Source organism: Melospiza melodia, chromosome 22 (assembly GCF_035770615.1).
Source record: "Melospiza melodia melodia isolate bMelMel2 chromosome 22, bMelMel2.pri, whole genome shotgun sequence".
NCBI lineage: Eukaryota > Metazoa > Chordata > Aves > Passeriformes > Passerellidae > Melospiza > Melospiza melodia.
Window position 1 is genome coordinate 10,077,385 of NC_086215.1, and position 24,131 is coordinate 10,101,515.

Sequence of the window (24,131 nt, forward strand, 5' to 3'; positions counted from 1 at the left end):
CAGCTGGATCTGCCTCCCATCCCCAGGGGAAGGGGGAGCAGAGACCAAATCTGATCTGCAGGAAGCCTGAGGATGCTGGAGAATCACTGCAAAGGCCATAAAAATCTTCCCCATCTCCCTTCTCTCCTTCAGGACAGCGAGGGGAATTTCCTGATCAGCTCCAGCTTGTGACACCACATCTTCTGCGAGATGGGGGCTTTGATGGTGGGATTGCTGCCTTAAGTTTTATGTTTATGTTTTGCTGCCTTAGGCTTTTATGTTTTTCACATTCTGTGCTGCTTTGGTGTGTAGTTCCGAGCTTCATGTGAGGGGATGGTGAGCTCTGTGCACAGAGCAGGGAGACAAAACAATTCCTGCTCCAGCTGGGGACCAAGGACAAATGATCCAAATCTCAGCCCAAGAGCACAAACAATGTGGGCTGGAGAGAGAAAAACAAGCAGGATGGGACTGCATGGGGTAAATCTGGAGCTGGACAATGAACTGCAAGATGCAAATGGAGCAGAACTGATCAAAGTGAGAGACCTTGCAAGCGGTCGTGCATTTTGGGGATCATTTTGGTTTTTAACTGCCTTTTATTAACTGTGGTGCCTTCTGAGGAGAGTCATTGAGAGGTTCAGTTCATAGAGAAAGGATTTACTCAGATTTAGGGCCTCCACAAAGGCCTCTGAACATGCAAACCCCTTCCTGTCCTCAGCTGGGCTCTGCTGTGCACACATGAAAAATGCATGCAGGCAGCACGAGCCAATATTCCTGAACCTCCTGCCTGGCTTGCAGAAGTCTGCTTCCAGGAAAAACACAGATCTCAGGGAGATGAATAAACACGTGCCCCCTGCTCTGCTCAGAGCTCCCTTTCAGCCCCCAGAGCACGAGGAGGATGATGGAGCCCAGAGGACGCCAGGATGTGCCACAGGCAGCAGGAACAGCAGCGGCTGTGGCAGGAAAGTCTTAGGGGAAAACAGAGAAAAAAAAAGCTTCAAAAATATAATTATAATCCTGGTTTATTGGGACCTGCAATAAGAAGTCTTGCTATCCTCCAGAGAGCTGAGTTTGCTCAAGAAAACTTGGAATGAAAATGCAAAAAGGGAATGAGAATGCGAAACGGGAATGAAAATTCTGGCTCCAAAGGCCGGGAGAAGCTTTGCACGACATCCCTGTGCAAAGAGCAAGCTGCTGCAGGATCCTGCAGGCTGGCTGGGAGGTGCCAGCCAGCGTGGGAATGGGGTAATGGAATTAGGGCTGCAGTGGAAAATCCTAGCTACATAATAAAGGCTCCTTGTTCAGGGATGGAGCACAGTGGAACTTCTCCCTGGAAGTGCTGACAGTCCTCCAAAGAGATGGAGAGAAGGATGAGAATCAGTAACAAACAAATCTCCTCTCCTGAGAAATGATTTTTCAGATTCTGTGCTGCTTTGGTGTGTAATTCTGAGCTTCATATGAGGGGATGGTGAGGAGAGCAGGGATTCCCTTCACAGAGTAGGGAGACAAAACAATTCCTTCTCTAGCTGGTGACCAAGGAAAAATAATCCAAAATTCAGGCCCAAAGAGCAGAAACAATGTGGGCTGAAGAGAGAAAAACAAGAAGGATGGGATCTGCTCTTTGTCCCTGTGTACAACTATTTGGGACAACAGAGGGATCAAAATCCCAGCAGAAAATTCCCAGCCCATCAGCACAGAGCCTGCAGGGTTCTGCTTCCTGCAGGATTTGTGCAAGCAGCCCTGGGATGGGGACAGGGCAGGCACAAGATGGTCACAGCAGGGCTGGAGCTGCAGCTGCTGCACATTAGGCACATTGCAAGTAAAACACTGCATTCAGGATGGAGTTTCTGCCCCAGTTTTGCTGCTTGTTTCTTGGAAGAAGCACTCTGTCATCTCCACAGAGTGCCCTGATAGCTATCTGCAGGACTCTGGGAAACACAGCTCCTCTGCCAAGGTTCCTGCAGCCAGAAATTATTAAGACAGAAAGAGTGGATTTCTTTTTTTACACTGAACAGCACACAAGATTGATTTTTATTTTTCTCCATGCCATGAAACTTGTTCAAGGACAAGGAGCAGGCTTTGGGATTTATTTCACTGTTAATTTGTGTGATCCTGATTCTCAGGCCCCTAAAACAGGGATTGGAGCAGAGCCACATTCATGCTGAACACCATGCAATCCACCCAGCATCCAAATTTCACTGTATTTACCGTGGTTTTAAGCACTGTGCCTAAGCCAACAAGATTTTTTCCCAATTCCAAGGGAAGCATCTTCACTGGGAGAGGGAAGAGGATGGACCCAATGAGCTGATGTGAGCAGTCCCTTCAGGGAGCCAGAGCTGCTGCTGGTTCCCACAAGATTAGATTAATTCAGATTCATTCACTGGAGATTAGTTTGTGCCATTGAGGGGTTTGTGATGGTGCAGCAGCAAGAAATCACCTAATTTAAAGGAAAGGAGATGCAGCAATGGACAAAGCCAGGGCTCTGTGGCTGCAGGGGACAGTGAGATGGGAGGGAACACTCCCAGGAGGGCATTTTCCTGGAATTACAGAATTCATTTCCAGTCTGTTCCATTTTCCAGCTAAAGGAGTGACAGCACTGTCTGTTCCTGCAGAGCTGGAGGAGAAACAGGGTTAACACACAGGAAAACAGGGTTAGAAGCAAAGGCTCATAAGCTCTGTGCTATTCTTGTGTAATTACGGTGCCAAAGGCTTCCAAGATAAAGGATTTTAGTGGGAACTGTAAATGCCAGCTGTAAAATGAATGAGAAAAAGCCACATCCCCACAAGAACAGCAAACATCTCTTGTCTCTGCATCCCAGCTATGCCCAGCCCTCACACAGCCAACAGGGGCTCAGCAAAGCCTTCCAGGGGATGGAGCTCCATCCTCTGAGCTGGATCCAGGACCCCCCTCCCTGCCTTGGGAAGGGCTTTGCCAGGGGTCACACCTGGAACCATCCCAGGGATGCCCCAAGCTTTAAACCCAGCTACAGCAATGCTGTGATGGCCCTGCCAAGGGGAGGGAATGATGAGGAGGACTCCATGGATGTCAGAAGGCTAATTAATTACTTTATTATACTATATCATTCTATCTATTATAATATTATACTATATTACACTATATTATAATATAGTGTGATGTAGTATAATATTATAATACTATTATAATATTATATTATTTATTATTATTATTATTATATTAGAATATTTTTTACTACTAGTAGTAGTATATTATATGATATTATTCTATTTAAAACTGAACCTGCCATGCACTCAACCTGCACACAACTACCCAGAATCTCGTGACTGTCACCCACAGTCCTGACACACTCTTGGCCCTGATAGGCCAAGGAAACAAAACACCATCACTATCAGAGGGCTAATTAATTACTTTATTATACTATATTATATTATAATATTATAATATTAGCTATTATAATATTATACTAGTCTATTATAATATTATACTATATTATAATATTATACTATATTACCATTATAATATTATACTATTATAATATTATAATATTATACTATATTACCTATTATAGCTAGCTATTATAATATTATAATATAATAATAAAAATTATTATTATTATTATTACTACTACTACTACTAATAATAATAATAATATTTCTATCTAAAACTGAACCTGCCAAGCACTCAACCCTGCACACAACTGCACAGAATCTCATGACTGTCCCCCAACAGTCCTGACACCCACACACACTCTTGGCCAAGGAAACAAAACACCATCACTGTGGGTAAACAATCTCCATGTTGCATTCTGCTTTGGCACAAACACAGGCACGGCAAATGATAAGAATTGTGCTTTCTTTCTCTGAGGTTCAGAGAATGGGAATCCCAGAAATAGTCTTGGGAAGAAGTGTGCCTTGCTTTTTTCTCTGTGAAGGGCAATGTGGGGCTGCACCCAGCCCTTGCCAAGGCACTGCAGTTTGTGACTCCCCCAGCCTCCAAACCCCTTGGATGTTCCTTTCCCTTAAAACAAAAACCACTGCAGGACTCAGGGCTATCACCACAGCAAACACTCCTTAACTCACAGCACATCTTTCTCCCCCAGACCCTGGGCCCTGCCTCTCCCCCAGCCCTGCTGGGATCTGTGTTTAACAGATGGGAAGGCTCTGAGCTGGTTTTACACGTGAAAAGCTGTTCCCCTCCAGCAATCTCAGCACAGACAAGGCAGGGAAAATATGTTCCAACAGTGGGAATGGTGGCAGGGCTGGGTGGCAGGGCTGGGAGTGGGGCAGGGATCCCATCCTTCCCTTCATCCTGGCTGTGCCTGCCTTGGGATGCACCACAGATCCCCACAGAACAGCAGCAGGACACATGTGGAGAAAATCCAATGTGTTCTGTAGCTGGGGGGTGAAAACACACACATTCCATCCCCAGAAAAACGAGCAGAGGTAATTTAGGCTGCAAACTCATCCCTGTTATAGCCGTGGCCCTAATGAGATGTTCCCAGATTAATAATACAAATGCACTCTAACAAGGAAAAGCAATTGCAAAGCAATTTTGCAGGGAGCTGAACAAAGAGCAGGATAACAGCTCTGCTTAATAGGGGCTGTCTGCTGCTGTTAATTCCTTCTGCACTGCTCCCTCAGAGGAGGAGCAGGCAGCACACCCTGCAATCCCACACCCAGGATGTGCTGTGACACAGCCAGGGGACATTTCCCAGTTGTTTGGGGCAGAAAGGGCCCTGGGCTCTCCTGCACAGGGGACAGTGGGGACACTAGGGTGATGCCACAGCTCCTGAGCACTGCTGGCTTTCCTGGGATCCCTTGTGGAGTTGAGCAAAACCTCCAGATAGAGACAGCAAAACTCTCCTTGCTGCATTCCCCAGCACGAACGATTCCTCATTTTTCACTTATTTCATCTGCAACTATTCCTACCTGCATCCCAAAGGTGTCTGTTTAACCCCATTATGTGCAGCTTCTGAAGAGTGTGAGGTGATTAAATACAAGGAATATGGAGAGAGGGAGAGAGAGATGTTATTTTAAAGCAGCATATTGAAAAGATCTTACCTAATTCCTTTGGTTTGAGCAATACTGTGGAAGGAGAGCCTGGATACTGCAGACAGCAAAACTCTCCCTGCTGCACTCCCCAGCACGAACAGTGTACACAATTCCTCATATTTTCACTTATTTCATCTGAAACTATTCCTACCTGCACCCCAAAGGCATTTTGGTGTCTGTTTAACCCCATTATGTGCAGCTTCTGAAGAGTGTGAAGTGATTAAATACGAGGAATATGGAAAGATGTTATTTTAAGGCATCATATTGAAAGGATCTTACCTAATTCCTTTGGTTTGAGCAATGCTGTGGAAGGAGAGCCTGGATACTGCAGAGATCACCTGGAAATGAGAGAAAAAGAGGCTGGAGTGCTTACTGAGGACACAGGAAGGTTTGGTGGGAGCCCAAGGACCCCCAGCCTGGTGCTTGGAGCTGGGATGGAAATGTTCCAGTCCCCCCCTCAGTGTCACAGTGCCACCATCAGCACCCTGCTTTAGCTTCCACCACTGAGCACAAAAGACATTTAACCCTCAGGATATTACTGAACAGCTTCATCTGAGGAAATTCCATCCCCACACTCATTTAATGAGCCCAGACCTGCCCTGACAGGTTTCATGCAACACTAAGAAGTGTTGAGAAAACCCTCTTATAGTTTGTGTTTTATTACAAAAGGATTACAACTCCTTCCGTGGCTCTCCTCACACAAAATGATCTTATTGAGGCAAAACTTGCCAAGGCTGAACAGCTCTGGCTTCTTGCAATTCAATAAAGATGCATCATCAGTTTGTCAGAGGTGGGGGCAGACCATCGCCCTTTTCTGGCAGAGAACAGCCAGGGGTGATTCAACACCAAAATATTCTCATCAGCACTGCAATCAGAAGCAATAAAACCACCAGGATTTTCAGAAAAACTCCCATTTTTTGATGGAAGTTTTAATTGCTATGGGGAATTTTCAATGAAGAGGAACAAAGAATGGGTTTGAGCTGGATTTAAAGTGTGTTTTACCCTTGTTCACATTCACCATTTCAAAGCTGAGGTGATAAAAACAAAGCTGTTGTTTTTGGGCTGGTTTCCAATCTCCTGGGATGGGACATGGATAAAGGGCTCCAGGTGTACAAACCCAGCCCCTGGGGGCTGCTGCTGCCTGGGGCTGCCCTGCATCCAACCCTTTATTCAGGAATTTTTCTTTGGGATGCTCCCCTGGCTTGCTGGGACCACAACCCAGGATTTTCCCCTGGGATGAACTCAGAGCCACATTTTTATCCCAGAACATCAATGAGAGCCTCATCTCACCATCCTTTCCCTCCACACTTTTTTGCAACTTTCATCCCTCTCATTTTTCATGTGCCATCAATGCCAGCCTGGCTGTCAGCTGCTGGTGTGGAGCCAAAGCCAGGGCAGCAACAAAAAAACTGGGAAATCACCCAAAAAAAGTCGGGGATTTCCACATGGAAAACAGGGAACAGAACATCCCTGAGAGGCTCCAGGGCTCAGAACACCTCGAGTGGTACCTGGAACACCCAGCCCAGACAGGGCACAGCGATGGAAACTCCCCTGGCACTCCCAGCCCTGCTCCAAGGGGGCTTAAAATAGCACCAGGGAAATCCTAGACTGACTGAATGAGTCTCTCCATGCTCTATTTTTAGCCTTCTGAAGCAAAAATCCAGTTTATGAATCAGACAGTGCCACCGCGGGGTTTGACTTCCAGGGAAATGGAAGAGAGAAGTTCCCAGTTCTCCTCCCCAGCAAGGCTCCCTCTGCTCTGTGCTCAGCCTGGCACATCAAACCTGGCTCTGCTTCCAGTGAGGAGCCAGCACAGCCCAGTGGGGATCCCAAATCCATGGATCCCAAACCCACGGATCCCAAACCCAACCCACGGATCCCAAATCCTCATTCAGGCGAGAAAGTCAGGAGCCAGGACAGCCAAGTGAGGATCCCAAATCCACTGATCCCAAACCCCAAGATCCCAAATCAACAGATTCCCAAACCCACACTCAGGTGAGGAAGTGAGGAGCCAGCACAGTCCAGTGAGGATCCCAAATCCACTGATCCCAAACTCACAGGTCCCAAATCCATGGATCCCAAATCCACATTCAGGTGAGTGAGGAGCCAGCACAACCCAGTGAGGATCCCAAATCCACACCCAGGTGAGAAAATCAGGAGCCAGCACAGCTGAGTGAGGATCCCAAATCCGTGGATCCCAAACCCACAGATCCCAAACCCACAGACCCCAAATCCATGGATACCAAACCCACGGATCCCAAGCCCACGGATACCAAACCCACGCTCAGCTGACAAAGCCAAGCCACCCAGCGTGAGGGACCAGGCACAAAAAGCCTCCTTGAAGCAGCTCCAGAAGGGCTGTCCCAATATCAGGAATATTTTTCCCAACATCTCCTAAGATCAAAACAAGCCAAGTGCCAGCCCAGCTCCTCACAAACCCCAGCCCCCAGCCAGGGAAGTGTTTAGGATCAGTAATCCTCTCCATTTCTACAGGATTAAACAACATTATTAAAACTAACTCAGCCCTTAAGTGTTTGCTAAACTGCGTCTCATTTTGCCCTGTAAAAAACTTCTTATTTGCAGGCAAACCCAGGCCTGATTCTGGCTCTGGGGTTAGGTCAGGACCTGTCCCACACCCACAGGGCAGCAGGAGGGTCCCTGACCCCAGCTGAGGCTTTTCCCTGCTCCTGGAATCCCAGGACACACCAAAACAACTCAAACAGATATTCCAACCTGAATTTTGCTTTGCCCCTGAACACTTTGGGCAACTTTGCCAGGGCCTCACCACCCTCACAACCAGAAATTCCTTCCCAATATCCACCTAATCCAAATCTCTGTCAATTTAAAGCTATTTCCCCCAAAAGTCACCCTCCAAGTCATTTGAAGATGTTGTTTGGGAAACTGTTCTCTTATCTGTGCATATTTCTTCAGGAGATGTGGGGCTGTGGGTTTTAACACCAGGGGCTTATGCAGATTATTGCTATTATTATTACTTCTTCACCCATTTCTCAATGCAATTTCCTCCCTGGAAACTGCATTCAGCACACAAAATTACCATAAAAGCTATATATAACATCCCAGTGACAATAAGGTGGCAGGAATATAAATAGGAATATAAAGGTGCCACATGCAGGTAGTGCACAGACACTTTTCTCTACCAGTGACCTGCAAAGGCTTCATGGGGATATTTCTGGTGGTTTTGCCATGAAAAGTGAGGGATGCCCTTCACATTCCTGAAATTCCAGTGAGTTTTTGTGTTTATGGTTCAATCCAAGCACCCAGCTGATCATTTACTGACCCGAGAAATCATTGCTGCAAAACAACAACACCACAAAGTCAGGCACGAGCCCTGCAGGTGAGTTTGGGTTTAAAGAAGCCCCTGAGGAAAGGAAATTTCAAGGAAAGTAAAGGAAAGGAAATTTCAAGGAAAGTAAAGGAAAGGAAATTTCAAGGGAAAGGGAAAGGGAAAGGGAAAGCAAGAAAGAAAGCAAGAAAGCAAGAAAGCAAGAAAGCAAGAAAGCAAGAAAGAAAGCAAGAAAGAAAGCAAGAAAGAAAGCAAGAAAGAAAGCAAGAAAGAAAGCAAGAAAGAAAGCAAGAAAGAAAGAAAGAAAGAAAGAAAGAGAAAGATTATACTTATAAAATAAAAATAAAAATAAATCTATAAATAAAAATAAAAATTATAACAAAATTAAAAATGAAAATAAAAATATAAAATAAAAAATTAAAATTATAAAATAGAATTACAATTAAAAATAAAAATAAATTAAAAATTAAAATAAATAAAACTAAATAAAACAAAATAAATATTTTAAAATATAGAAAATAAAATAAATAAAAATAAAAACAATTAAAATAAATAAATAAAATTAAATTAAAAATAAAAAATATAAAATAAAATAGATAAAAATAAAAACAAAACAAAATAAAACAAAACAAAATAAAATAAAATAAAATAAAATAAAATAAAATAAAATAAAATAAAATAAAATAAAATAAAATAAAATAAAAATCAAGACTCAAAGTGGAAAATTTTGGTCATTGGTCATCACTGGTCATTTTGGAAAACACCAAAGTGAGTAAAGAAATGGGATTTTTGAAACTAATTAAATAAAAACCACAATAGCCACACTACTTCAACAAAAATATTCACCACTTTTCTTCTTTACTCCCAACACTTTCTTTTAGGAATTGCAGATTTTAAAATAAACCAAAGCCAAATAGAAAATAAATTATTATGTTCACTGCTCTTCTACTTCCTCTGGCATTGTTTATGGCTGATGGTATCTTTGAGCATCTAGAAAACTTTAAAATAAACTTTTTTTTTAATTTGAAAAAACAAACTGCCCCAGCTGGGCTGGAGAACACTTTGCATAGGAGGAACTTTCCAGCTCTGGGCACTGCAGGGAGCAGGAATGAGCTGAGGGCTCACAGCCAGCACTGAGCATTTCCAGAACAGATTTCCTTCTAAGCAAACCAGGAGCTCTGCCCAAAACTGATAACTCTGGGCAGAGATTTCTCTGTGCCAACACTGATAACTGTGGGCAGAGATTTCTCTGTGCCACCTCTGCCCATGCCCTGCCAGGGAGGGGGGTTTGCAATTACAGGGAGTCATTTTCTGCTTTGCCCCTGAACTCAGAAAGGGCAGAACAAATCCTCAGGCCAAACATCCCCAGCCTCAGGCGGAAACTTGACCCCAAAATCAGAAATAAACTGATGGTATCTCTGAGCAACCAGAAAAAATCTCTCAAATAAACTGTGTCAGGTCTGAAAAAACAAAGCAGCTTGGCATGGGAGGAAGGCAGAGAGCACAAACCACAACCTGCCTGCTCTGGATCAGTCATTGGTGCTCTCGTCTGGGGCTAAACCTGCGAGAGCTGATGTCTTGTGAAAGCTGAGATAGAACAGAGGCTGGATGGAATTAAAGAATAAATTCGGGATTTATTAAAAGGATTTCCTCAATGGATCCACCTTGGGCAGCACAAGAGCCCAGCCAGGGCTGCACCCAAGATGAACCAAAATGATCCCAAAATGCACCCAAGATGAACCAAAATAGTCACAAAATGAACCCAGGATGAACCAAAATGGCCCCAAAATGCACGACCAGTCATGGGGTCTCTCACTTTGATCAGTTCTGCTCCATTTGCATATTAAAGTTCATTGTCCCATTCCAGCTTTAGCCCAGGCAGTCCCACCCTGCTTGTTTTTCTCTCTCCAGCCCACGGTGTTTGTGCTCTTGGGCTGAGATTTGGATCATTTGTCCTTGGTCCCCAGCTGGAGCAGGAATTGTTCTGTCTCCCTGCTCTGTGCACAGAGCTCACCGTCCCCTAATGTGAAACTCAGAACTACACACCAAAGCAGCACAGAATCTGAAAAATACAAAAGCTAAACCTGAGGGATCAACCCCAAGCCAGCCCTTTTCCCTGGACACAGAGCAGCCAGGACTGCTGCTGCTGCTGCTCCAGCATCCCAGGAATTCACTGGGAATTCCTTCAATCCCATCTCCTGATGGCAGCTGAGCATCTGCCCTGGCTGGGCAGGAGCAGTCCAGGGTGTGATGCTTTCCTGGGCTGCCAAGGGTGGGCACAGCCCCATGAAAGGATCCAGTCAGATGGATTTTCAGATGGATTTTCCTACACCCATCCTCTCAAACCCACATCCACCCAGCTGCCTGCTGAGGATGAGGCTGCTCAATAATAACTGGTTTGGACAACTGGTTTGAGCCCTTCCAGTGCCTGCCTGGGTGATTTCCCCAGCGGCTCCACTTCACCTGCCCAGGTGTGCCACAGCTTCTCCTCCCACTCCCTCTCATGCCAGGTGTGATGTTTGCTGGCATCCAGCTTCTGGAGAGGTGCCAGCTGAGCTGATTTGTGCTGATACACATTTGATAAGGATTTCAAATCAAAGCCAGTGGGGTTTTCCTGTGATGGCACATCCAGGCTTCTGTCCCTGTATTTACTGCAACAGATGGGGAAGTCTGGGCATGGCAAAGCCTCTTCTCTCCTCCAACAAACACCAGGGATCCTTCCCTGCCACTTCCATTTGCTTTATTACTGGTCCCAGAGCTCTGGCAGCTCCTCCTCTTCCCCAGCCCCATTAGCTGTAAAGTGCTTGAATGGGCTTTTAAAAACAACGTTATTAAACCATCGCTACTTTGCATTAAACCCATGATTTGGCCACATTACGTGCTGGGGATGCAAATATTAAATCACTGCTGATTTCCAGTGGGAACAGGACTCGTGCGGGATTTTAACAGGTTCATTTTGGGCTCTTTCGGGCTGGCATCATGTCTAAAATCACGAAGCCTTTCAAGAGTGAGCAGTCAGTGCAAAACCAGCACGATTCCCTTACCAGGAGGAGAAAAGAACAATTCAGGTGGATTTATGGCTACTGCTCGAAAATCTCTGCACTCTGTCACACCACCATAAGTTATCCAGGTGCACACCTCACATCCTCCATATTTAAGACACCAATTTGTCTTTTCCCATCACAGACCAGCTGAGGAAGGAAGGGAACACTGCCACACATTTTTGGTGTCCCTAAACCACGATGTCTGCGTGTCAGAGGTGTCCATGTCCTCTGTCCCCACCTGGCCAGGGCAGGTCCCTCACCTTCCCAAGACACAGAGCAGATCCAAAAGCAACAAGAGAAGGCGGCAAAGCAGCCCAACACAGAGAAACAGCCACAAACCAGCCCAGCCACAGCCCTGCTCAGCTCCAAACCCAGGAATTAATGCCCTGAAACTCCAGTGCCTGCTTTGTGCTGCTGAGTTCCTCTAATACAGCAGCAATAAAGAGTTATTCTGCTCCTTAATGGGCTCTCTCCTCCACTGAGGCACTGCCTCGTTCAGGACTTTTATTATCTCTCTGTGATAGCAGCGAGGAGCTGCCTTTGATGGGACTTTAAAAGCCTCAGGGGAGGAAACCCAGCAGTTTCTCAAGTGAGCCAACACCAAAATCAACACAGATGAGCTGGGAAAGAGCCTCCAGCTGAGCAGGGCACAGAGATTGATCTGATGGCCCTGGAATAGTGGGAGCAGTGAGCTCAGCAGCACCCATGGGTGCTGGATGTGCTCCCTCCTGATTAAAGATAGTACAAAATTGGCTCTTAAGGAAAAAAAGAAATCCAGGGTATGACTGGAGAGGTTTGCATGGCTTACAAAAAGAGCTTAACTCCTGAGGTAGAAGGTGAGGCAGGGGCAAGGCTCTGCTCACAGCTGTCCCCTGGGCTGTCCTCATACCTGGAATTCTGCCCTGGCCTGGCACAGGTCACCCAGAAAAGCTGGGGCTGCCCCATCCCTGGAATTGCTGAAGGAGGCTTGGGGCAACCTGGACTAGTGAAGGTGGCACCAGACGGGCTTTAATGTCCAAATTCTGTGGTTTTATCACTTGTCCTTTGGGAAAGGAGGGTAATGAGGCAGGGGAACTGGGCTTTTTCCTGCACATTACAGGGGAGAAAACCACAAACAAAACTGGCTTGGCTTGGAGCTTGGCTCAGGTGAGCTCCAGGCAGAACTTCTGACTCCCCACCCCGACACAGCCCCTCTGCTCTGTCCAGCTCCTTCCCCTGCCCCTAATGAGCTGCTCCCTAATGAAGCTGGCAGGATGCCCAGCTCTGAGCAGCAGAGGAGGGGGCTGCAGCGTGGGAAGGTGTGGAACACACCCGTGGGCAGGACGTGGGCGCTGACAGCCCCTGCTGAAAGCCACCAAGCTGTGCTGGGCACTTGGCCCGGAAAGAGGGGCAGGAAGGGGGGGAAAAAATCCTTAAAAATCCTAAAAAAAATCCTTTAAAAATCCTAAAAAAATCCTAAAAAAGAAAAAATCCTTAAAAGCACTAATTAGCTTCCAATGCTGGTAAATGGGTTTATACAGGTGCTGTGCAAACCCTGAGCTGCCTCAAGGACACCTCGTGCCCAGGTGTGGGAGCAGCAGCAGGACAGGTGGTCCAAACCTTGGCCAGGATGCTCTGGATGGGTCTCTGCAGGCTGTGGAGAGCCTAGAAAAGGCTCAGAGCCCACCCCATGCTAAGCATGATATTATAAATATCATAGCTGTGCTTGCCATGGATGTAACAACCAGGAATAATCAGGGAAAGGGTCCTGCAGACAACTCCTGACCCCACAGCACGGATGCAAAAGGAGAAGATGGACAGACAAGCACAAAAATGGCCCCAATATTTGTTTTATGCCATAGGGAACACCAAGACAGGCTAAACTTTGTCAGAAATCAGCTGCTCCTGCTAAACATTTGAATTCAGTGAGATTTAATTCAGTTTACTCCCCAGATTGTGGGCCAGCTGCTCCACAACTTTGTGCTAAAGGGCTCCAGGTCCTTCTCTGACCCCAGCCCATAAATCAGGGTGCCCAAATTGATGCACCTAACCAAAATTCTCACCCTGTGACCCAAAAAAAGCCACCCCAACACACTTTTCCAGGGAAAAACCCCTGTCAGAGGCACCCAAAGTAAAAAGCTGCTCAGAGAGAGCACGGAAAAGGAGCAGCTCACGTTAATTCCTGGTGGTAGAAGGTGAGGCAGGGGCATGGCTCTGCTCACAGCTGTCACCTGGGCTGTCCTCATACCTGGAATTCTGCCCTGGCCTGGCACAGGTCACCCAGAAAAGCTGGGGCTGCCCCATCCCTGGAACTGCTGAAGGAGGCTTGGGGCAACCTGCACTAGTGAAGGTGGCACCAGACGGGCTTTAATGTCCAAATTCTGTGGTTTTATCACTCCATGACCAGACTCTAAATTAATTAAAAAGCTGCCAGCACAGCCCATCCCAGCCCTCCCATCAGCTCCACCCTAAGATATTCCAAGTGAATTCCAGACATGGGGACTTCCAAGGGTTCCTTGCACGAGGCTCTCCTGCAAAAACATCCCCCCCCTTTCCCCCAGTATTGATTGGATTTGTTGAAACAGATGGAGAAAACAGCTAGTCAGATGCAAAACACGGATATCCAAACCTGCTTCCAAGAAACTGGCTTTAATCTGTATTAAATTTAATCCCTTTCGATCAAGGCCTGGGATGGAAGCAGAAAATATTACAGATTGTCACATTCCTCTGGGTTCCCATTTCCTCTTGGCCCCAAAAGGGAGCTGGGAGGTCAGAGCAAAACATGTGGAGCACCAAAATAAAAAAAAAGAAAAAGGGGTTTAGGAAGGTTTTTTGCATGTGCAGGAGAAATTGGAAGCATCCATATGAAACCAATCCACTTGCACAAAGAGGAATTTACCTATTGGAGAGAGAGAGAGCTCAAAACTCTCCTTGCCTGATTTCCTTCATCATTATCCCAGGTGCTAAAGGAAAAAATGCAGCTGTGTGTAAAAACAACACAAAGGAAAGTGTTTAAAAGACTTTTTTTTTTTTTTGCATTTTGCAGAGCCCCCAATTTTTCTGCAGAAGCCTCCAGGTTTTTGCAGAAAAGTTGAAATCCTTTCGAGCCCCAGAACTGTGGGAGATGCCCAAGCCACCTGCAGATGGACAGAGCAAGGTTGGATTTCTGGATGGAAATTTCCCACTCCAAGGGACTCACCTGCAGTTTAACCCTTCACAGGCTGCTGTGCTCCAAGCCCTGAAGCTTTTCCATTGATCCCTCAGGCTGGATTCATCCTGCAGCTCTACTGAACTCCCCCCATCCCATCCTACCTGCAAAGCATCAGCTCTGCCCCAGGGAGCCTCAGGGAAGCCAAGTCCCTCCTAAAACCTCACTCTCCATTCACTTAAAAAGAAATTTTTACAATCGTGTCGTTTATTGCTATAATATTTTTGCTTATTATTATTATCTGCTTAAAGCATTTTCTTGCTGGCACTAAGCATTGCTGTATTACAACAGTAATTTAATGCTGTGAAGGTTCAGTCAGTGGAAAGGGCATAAATTACACCTGACAAGAGTTACAAGTCATAGTACAATAGTCACAATAGTTACCAGTACAGCACAATCCAAAAAACACAACTCCTCCTCTACCCCTCTTAACAAAACTCCCAAAAAAATGTAATCCTTAAGTAATATTACTACCAAAAATTCAAAATTCTCTTCACCCAGCCATACTAAAAAAACTGCCCCCAAAAAATTTGTTACTATAACAACACCCCTACCAAAAACTTCCACAAAAATATCCAAAATCCAAAATTCTACACTACATAGATAATTTACTCCAAGGCTCCTGCAGCAGCAGCTTAACCATCCCAAGGATGTTTGAGACCAGCTGTGTTTTACAAATCACAGAAAAACTCGTTTAAGCTCAAAGGAATTCCTGTAATTCCAAGGTACACATAAGAGGCAGGAAGCAAACAGGAGCGTTTTAAGTGCACTGTAAAAGGCAGCTTGCAGAATTTGCCTGGGATTTGCTGCTTTGATTTGCTCAGAACCTGGCACCGCTGTGTTGGCAGGGATGGGAGACCTTTCCCAATGAAGTTTTTCTTTCCCTGCAGCTGCTCAGGGCTCGGAGCAGGAATCCCTCTTGGTTCTACAGATGGAGGGGCTGCTGCAGCTTCCTGCACACGCACAGACCCACCTGGATGAAATATCTTCACTTTGGGTTTAAAAAAAGGAGGGAAAATGTTTAAGTTTAAAAAAAGGAGTGAAAAAGGCCCAGAAGAGAAGGAAGGAGCAAAATAACTCGATGTGCCCATAAGCTGTGGGAACACACAACCAGGAGAGGGCTGGAGCTCTCCTCTGCCTGTCACAGAGATCTTTTATGGAAAATCCTTTCCTTTGGATTTTTCCTCCTGAGAAGCTGGGAGGCCTCAGGAACAAAATGTAAACAATGGTTATCTGCTGCTGTGGAATGCAACAGGTGCATCTGGGATTGGTCTCATGTGGTTGTTTCTAATTAATGGCCAATCACAGCTGGCTCAGACTCTGTGTCCAAGCCACAAACCTTTGTTATCATTCTTTCTATTCTTAGCTAGCCTTCTGATGAGAACCTTTTCTTCTATTCTTTTGGTATAGTTTTAATGTAATATATATCATAAAATAATAAATCACCCTTCTGAAACACGGAGTCAGATCCTCGTCTCTTCCCCAATTCAAGAACCCCCATGAACATGGTCACATCTGCCTGCACCCCTTTGCTAAGCACCTCAAAACAGAGTGACACTGAGCAGAAACACTCAGGAAGGAGAACAGTAGGAGGAGAAGCACAGGAAAGCAGGATGAAGCTCATTTCCTTAGCCCTAATCCTCTCCCAGACTCCAGGGAGGAGCAGCACCTTGTAAACTTGTGGGGTTTGTTATCATTGCAAACAGAATTCCCCCAAAGGCAGGGGAGGTCTGAGCTGCTCCTTGGCCCAGATCAACACTAAATGCCTGTTGAATATTGTTAAATATCCACTTCTCAGGCACTGGGGACACTTGCACACAGCACCAAGGCCCATCACATCACCAGGGGCTGCTCCAGGACCCTCAAAGCTCCTCACACTGAGACATCTCCTGGTCCTACAGAGCTCCACCCTGGATTGTTTGCAAGTGCCAGGTCCTGGTTTCATGAGTAACTAAAAACCTCTGATAAGATCACCTCAAGCATCCTACAGCAGTTCAAGTGTGGGGCACAAGGAAGCAAACTTCTCCTTTCTCAACCCAGAAAAGTTGAGCTCAGTTATGACTTCAGGTACAGCCCTTCCTCCCGAGCTGCAAGAGGCTCCCAAAGCCACGTTCAGACATGAAATCAATCAGGGAATCATTTACCCATCCCCTGCACCACTCTGAGAGTGTCTGCAAGCATCCAGCAAGTCTGGAAAACAACTGACACGAAATTCAGCCCTCCAATATTACCAATTTAGCTGCTCTTATTGTCCCTCCCAAAGTTTCTCTGAGGAAAGGAGGAGTGATGCAGGCTGCCACTCATGGAGGCAGGCAGGAGAACATTCCCTCTGCTTCCTCCTCCTGTCCACAGGGAGAATTTTACAGCAGAAAAATGCCCAATTTCTTCAGGTTATTGAGAGCCATCACAGGGATCCACTGCTCTTGACACAGAAAAAATAAAAATATTCAAAGCTGTGGAAAGCTCTGGTTGAACCTTCAGCTGGAGTAAGGAGAAATTCCTCATCTATTTTCACCAGGCTGTTTCTATCCACTCATTTTCCCTGTCCTGAGCACCTAAAGCAGAGGGATGAGCCAGGATTCTGCTGCTGGCCTGACCCTTCTCTCAGCATCACCCAGCTGGACACCTCTGTCCCCTCCTGTCAGTCCCCAAAGTGTCACCTCTGGGTTTCCTGGAAAAAAACTGTGTAAAATTCCCAATTCCTGGGAAAATTTGTGTTAAATTCCCAATTCCTAGAAAAACAGGCAGCCAGCAGGAGCTGAACCAGGATGTTCAGAAGTCTCAGGGTAGGGAGGAGCAGTTCAGAGCAGAGAGGAGAAATTCCCAGCTCCTGAGGTGAGGTCAGATCACCTTTTTCTGTGAGTTTGCCTCATTTTTTGGGAGAAAAAAAACCCAACCAAACCTACAAATGTTTAAATTCTTATTCTGTAAGAAGAGGCCAGTGTTAAATATCAGAGCTCCTGATCTGTGTGTTTTGTTCTTCCTCATTGCTCAATTTCTGCCCAGTTTTCCAAGAACTGTTTCAAAAGGAAGAGGAAGGGAAAGGACAGCTCTACCAGGCAAACAAACACCACCAGGAGCTTTTCTCTCTGCAATTATTCCACGTTTGACACAAATGAAGCCTCTCCAGACTGCCAAGACATCCCTGTGCTCTGGGTGCTGCTCCTCCTCTTCCCTGCCCTCCCTGAAGGAGATAAAAGGATTGGGTTTTATTTTATTACAGATTCTCCTTTGCTGGTGAAATACCTTCCAGAAATAAATGTTATTTCAGAAATTAAAAAAGGGTTTTCCATCAATCATAGCCTGAGCACAGAAACAACCCTCAGTTCCTCTGTGATTCAGTTCTCAAAATAGCAAGCCCTGAATTTCCCAAATCTGTGATTCACTGGAAGCATCAAGAGGTTTCCAGACAAAACTCTGTCTGGAGCAGCCTCCTACCCCTGGGCAGGCAAATTCCTGGCCTGGGCTTTCCAAAGAGAATGGCACACGGCACAGAGACCTCTGACACTGCCACATTTTTTCCTTTAATTAATCCTATGACATCAATTAATGCATTTCCACCTGCAGGAAGGCAGGAGGGAGCAGAAACCCACAAGGCATTTTCCAGAGATGCCCAGAAACCACCTCCCTCCCTCTCATCCTGTAACAGAGGATAAATACACCCACAAAGTGCTTTGATTTGACTGAGGATTTTAAATTTAGCTGCTGCTCTGCCTCTGCAGACAGCACATTTACTGCTCTGGGGGGACTGAAATGCACTGAAATGCACTGAAATGTGCATCACTCCCAGCAAAAGGGCCCAGAAAAGAACTGCACTGAAAAAAACATCCAAAATTGGCTCCTCTGGCAGGGTGTCAGAGCTCACAAATGACAGGGTGGAAGGGGAAGCTGGATGCAATTCCACAGTCACTAGTGCACAGAGGGTGAGACAAGATGATCTAAGGGTCCCTTCAGGCCTAACAAATCCATACAGCTGTAAAAAAAAAAAAAAAATAAAAGGAAAAAATATCATAGATTAGATCTTGTCTGTCTCCAAGAAAAAAAAAAAACAAAAAGGAGTCAGGCATGATGTTTTCAGGCAGTGATTTAAGGAATGCAAATGGCTTTGTCAAGGATGCTCAGGCAGATCCTGCAGTGTGAGCTCAGCTCTGCTCAGGACCTGCAGGGAGCCAGGATGGTGGGAAACAGCAGAGAGAGCAAAGACAGGGCTGGGCAGCCCCATCCCCACATGGAGCAGCACATGGGGGGTGTTGGCATCCCCAGGGAACACCATCCCCATACCCTCAGCATCCCCCAGCTCCGTGTGCAGCCTCACAGCAGCTCCCCGAGTGTCACCAGCTGTTTATCAGCTGCTAAAAACGCCTTTAAAAATTAATAGGAACAGATTGAGCAAGTGTGGAACACGCAGAGAGATGAAGCTTTGAGGGATTTCGACATGAGACGTTCAAACCCAGTGGGCTGGGGAGAGCCAGACTTGGTACAGGAGAGAAAATTACAAAAATACACTCACATCATCACACAGAGAAAGGAAAATGTGGCTTCAAGCACCTCCTCCCTGCCCTTTAATCAGAGTTTAGAGACAAAGAGCAGCTGGGCTGTGCACTGTGGTCAGCCTGGGGTTGTAGGGGAGGGGAAAAAATGGGATTTATCCATGTGTGAGTACAGGCTCCCATCACCACAGCCCCCTGATGGTTCTAAGGGCTCAGGTTTGAACACACAATGCTGATAAAGGTCATCAAGATGGATGAGAGTCCTTGAAAACACCCTGTGCAGGAAGGAATGAGGATCCCACCAGCCACAAAGGGAAAAAAACAGTAAAAAAGGAACAGGAATTGCTGGTGCCAGCAGGGCAGAGCTATCAATTAATGTCAAAACTCAAAACTGCATCCCAAAGGCACTGATGCAAATGTGAGGACGAGATCAGAGAAGTGACTGCTGTCACCCCAGGTCTGAGCGGGTCAGAGGGTCAGGGAAAACTCCCTGGAGCTCCTGTCCAGAGCAAAGAGATTGTTGTAACCAAACAGGTAAAACTGGTTTCTGTCCCGTGGAGCTCCTGGAAATGCCTGGCAAGTATTTACTTGTGGGAAAGGAACGGGAAACTGGGATTTTTTTTGTTAGCATTGGCATTTTCTAACTGCCAGGAAGAGCACATTAAAATCTTACCATCTTAAAATGCACAGGGCATTTCACAGAGCACAAAATCCCCAAAAATCCCAGGTCAGGGTGAGCCCCTGCTCAGGTGTCCTCATGTGGGGCATGAAAATCCATGCTGCAAATAACCGTGTGTGCTTAAAATGGCAGCAATGTCTGGAATTCCCAAAGGAAAAGTTCAGCCTGGTGTAAAATTCAAAATTGAGGAGTGGGATAGAGAAAAGATAAAGAGCTTTCTGTTCTATCAATATTGAGGAGCATTTTGGTTTTGTCCACTGAAAAAAGGCAATGTTTCCTGTACATCCACAAACAAACAAAATATTTTTGAATTTTAGATTAAAAAAAAAGCCAAAAAAGGTCCCTGAAAATTGAGTCTTAATGACTTTTTTCCATCTGCTATTAAGGCTGGTTTTTTGTACAAAACATCTTTTTTTCATGCCATATTCTGGCCAGATGTAGACGATGTGCTTGGACTGCAGAAAAGTGCCTTTGACAGCATTACCAAGAGATAACCAGGCTTTGCAAAAAGCAAAACCCTTTTATTTGACATCAGCCCCTCAGCTCCTCACCAGCATCATCTCAAACCAGTCCGCGGGGAGGGACCTGAAAGGTTTGAACAATTCCCCATCAAAATCAACTCCGCTCGGCTGATGAGACTTCCACCAAAGCATCAAGACAAGCACGAGACAGGCTGTGAAAGAGGGAAAATCCATTCTTGTCAAAATGACATCCCCCTGAGGAGCGCAAGCCCCACAGAAGCGTTTGCGTCGGTTTTGGGTCCTGCGCTACGGCGGGGATAGGAATGATCATGTTTGACTTCTTGAACAATTTAAAATTCACATGTTTGGCTTTGCAGCTGGAGAAATCAAAATTACATGTTTGAGGGGCTAAAAGGGAAAAAAAGGGGAAAAAAAAGGAAAAAAAGGAAAAAAAGAGGTTTGACAATGTATGGATATTTATGCGTGAATTACATCCGTGAAAAGAACGTTCAGCTGAGCGAATTCCCTCCCCCTTGCTGGCTGGAAATGGGGTTTGGAGTGCTGGGACTGGTCAGGGAGGAGCTGCAGTGGTGGGTTTGGGGGCAGAAAGGAGGAGCAGCTGCTCCAGCTCGGAATTCACTCATCCAACCCCACCTGAAAGGAAGAACCACCCCAGGTGTGATGTGTGCTGACCTGGAAAGGGATCTGGGCTCTCCTTGGGGGAGAGGTGAAGGTGCCAAAGCACAAACCCAGCGGCTCTCACATCACCCACACCCTGGCAAAAGGGTCACCTGAAGCAGCACAAGCTCTGCTGGGTTTCACCCTGCACACAAATGCACATCCCACAGCTGAGGAGAGAATTTTAAATGGAATATTAGGAGAGGAAGCCCAGCCAGGCCCATCCATGAATCCCACAAAACAAGCTGACATCCCTATTGAGTCTTTCCAACAGCATCTCCCAAATGATCCTGGAGAGCCTGGTGCTGGCTCCCGGCCCTGCTGCAGGATTCAGACCTGTGGAAATGCCCATCTCTCCTCTCTGGATGCTGGCCCTAGCAGCACATCTGTGTTCCTGCCTTTGTCTGCCTGGGGCCACATCTGTCCCCAGAGCTGCTCCTGCACTGCACGGTGCCATCAGGCTGTAAGTGATCCCTCACTGCAGGAAAAACTTCAAATAAATACAATTACAAATCAAGAAACAACGCAGTGCAACCTGTTAAGGGAACAGCTGGGGTGCTCCATGCCTGTTGTCGCTGGGATTTTAACTTCAGAGCATCTCCCCACGCTGGACACAGATGAGTCACTGGTGAATCTGCATTTGGGATGTAAAATGTGGAGCTCTGCACTGCTCCATGTGGCACCCCCCTTCCCAAACCCCCTCTAAAGCTGCGTGACACTCAAGACAACAGAGTGGAAATGATAAAAGCTTTGATGGGGAAAAACTATGCAGAAAAAGGGCCAGCACTGTATTAAAGTATATTAAAAAGCCAGCACGGAGAGCAGTTCAAACAGCTCCCTGTAAAGCAGCTCAGCTCTCTGGGGCTCTGTTTAACAGACATCCTTTTATTAGAAAAAGTCGCTGAAGAAGGTTGTTTAGCACTTCCAATAAAGGATAGGTGGATGGGGATGGAGTTGTTGGTTTTTTTTGTTTTTTTTTTTTTTTTTTTTTTTTTCCATTAAGATTACAGAAGGGCTTGGGGCTGGAAAAAAGGGAAAATCTCCAGATCCAGGATTTTGTTTCTGCCTCATTCATGAATGCATCAAAATCTGAACTTGGGGGTCTCTGACTTGGAGGGTCCACCAGTTATCCAGGTGGTTTTAGCTGAGGAACAGGCACTTGAATGATGGAAATAAAGAAGGAAATACCAAAAAAAAAATAAAGAGTGATGAAAAGAGAGACTCTGCAGCCAGCCCAGCATCTCCCCTGCCCCACACACTCCTCTGGCACAGCTGGACACAGCTGGCTGGCACATGGGGTGAAGAACACAACATTTCATCCCAAAACTCCTCAGACTGGAATGCAAGAGTTTAGCAGAAGCTTCCAGCTGCACCATTTTGCAGAAAAAAATCGATTTTATGAGCTCCACAGCCATTGCAGCAAACAAGGAAGGAACATCTTCCCTGGCAGGGCAGGAGGGTTCCTGAGCTCTCACAAGTGGTGGCTGAGGCTCCTCATCACACAAGAGCTGCCAGTAAAAATCCAACTCTGCTCTTTCCTACTAAACCTTGGGTCTGCTCCAATTCCCTCACTGTGGCACGTTATTAGTGCTCATTACCATCAAGATTTCAGAGTGCAAGAGTGAGGTTGGGTATGTTTTCCACCCAGTTGTGCTTCCCTCAAATCTCAGCACAGCAAAGAGACGGGGAAAAAGGCAGGAAAGGAGAGAGGAAAATATCTAAAGGATTATGGAATAATCTTGGAAAGACCACGGGATTGTCCAGGCCCTGAGTAAGGCAACACCAACATGCACCCCAGTTTTTCATGAGAACATTAAAAAATGATGCAAAATTGCCTTGGAGATCAGAGAAGGATGACCAGGGAGGACATCTGGCTTTAACCAGCTGATGTCTGCTCCACACACCCCTGTCTCCAGGGCACACCTCAGATCTAAGCTCAACATTGCATTATTTAAGCTCAGACATGGCAAAAACAGGCTGGAGGTTTTAACACCAATCTCACTGCTTTGAGCGTGAAGAGAATGGGAATTGAGACATGTAAAAAATAGCACTGTTAAAAATAACATTAAAACTGCTCCTATTTGGGCCCTCAGGCCTGCACAGAAAGATGTTTCATTATCCAAGTTGAAGAAATTAATTATGCTTTAATCATTTTGTCACTAAAAAAAGGCAAGTCTTTTTGGTTTGATTTGCTCTTGAAGAGGAACCCTGAGCCAAGCTCCACTCCTCCCTGTTCATCTCATCCAGGATCCAGCCCAGAGCTCATTGGAGCATCTGGGATCATCCCCTGGACCAGCCCCCCAAGCTCTGCACCCCTCCATGTCCCAATTAATAAATAACACCATTAATAAACATAGCATCAGGTCTGTGTGCAGGCAGCAGCTCCAAGCATCTCCTCTCTCCCTCCAAAACAAGCGAGATCCTAATTTCAGACACAAAAATCAAATTATTGTCACTTTTAAAGGGATCAGACAAGTTTGGCATCACAGGAATGAGTTCAGCATCACAGCAAGAAGCTGCCCTGTTGGGGAAGATGGAACAGGAAAGCCTTATAAATATGATTGTCTGGCAAAAGATTTGGAGAATATGGAAACTTTAAATGAGATTGAAATGAAAGCAAGCTTTGAGATACCTCAGTTATTGAACAACTGGAAAACAATGGTGTGGCCAGAATGAAGGTTGATGGAACAACACCCTCTGCTTGCAGACAGGTCCAAGGGTCAGAGCAGACCCTACAGCTTGGCAGAAGGGGCCCAAAGAGGAGTTTTTAGGGTTTAAAATGTAACACAGTACGGTAATGTAATGATTCTTATAGGCTGTATGTAAATGCCATAGGATTTGTATATTGTACTAGATTGGTTAGTGAGAATCAGAATGTTCAACACAGAAGAAGATTTATTGGATTGTAACTGGGAACCTCACTCTCTCACCGTTTTACTCTCTCTCACTCTCTCACCCTCTCTCCCCCTCTCCTCTCTCAGTCCTGCTCTGAGCTGCGGCTGGCAGCTCCCAGCAGGTCTCTGCACCCAGGCCCTTTGCAATAAACCCAAAATTCCACGGCCAGAAGAAGATTTATTGTATTGTCACAGGAACCTCGTCCCCTTTTACTCTCTCTTTACCCTCTTGACTGTTCCTCACTCTCTCATCTCTTTACCATGATCCTGCCTTCCCTCTCTCTCCCCCTCTCTTCTCTCAGCCTGCTCTGAGCTGTGGCTGGCAGCTCCCAGCAGGGCCCTGCACCCAGGCCCTTTGCAATAAACCCCAAATTCCAAGCCCTGGCT

General features: G+C 46.0%; 1 protein-coding gene across 3 annotated transcripts in view; it reads right to left on the reverse strand.

Annotated features, from left to right (window-relative positions):
* VAV2 (vav guanine nucleotide exchange factor 2) overlaps positions 1-24,131 on the reverse strand; it is a 120,443-nt gene that overhangs the window by 42,889 nt on the left and 53,423 nt on the right. For all 3 annotated transcript variants that reach the window (XM_063175026.1, XM_063175024.1, XM_063175027.1), the window contains exon 3: positions 5,287-5,345. In XM_063175026.1, the coding sequence (XP_063031096.1) occupies positions 5,287-5,345 (59 nt within the window). The remainder of the gene's footprint in view (positions 1-5,286; positions 5,346-24,131) is intronic.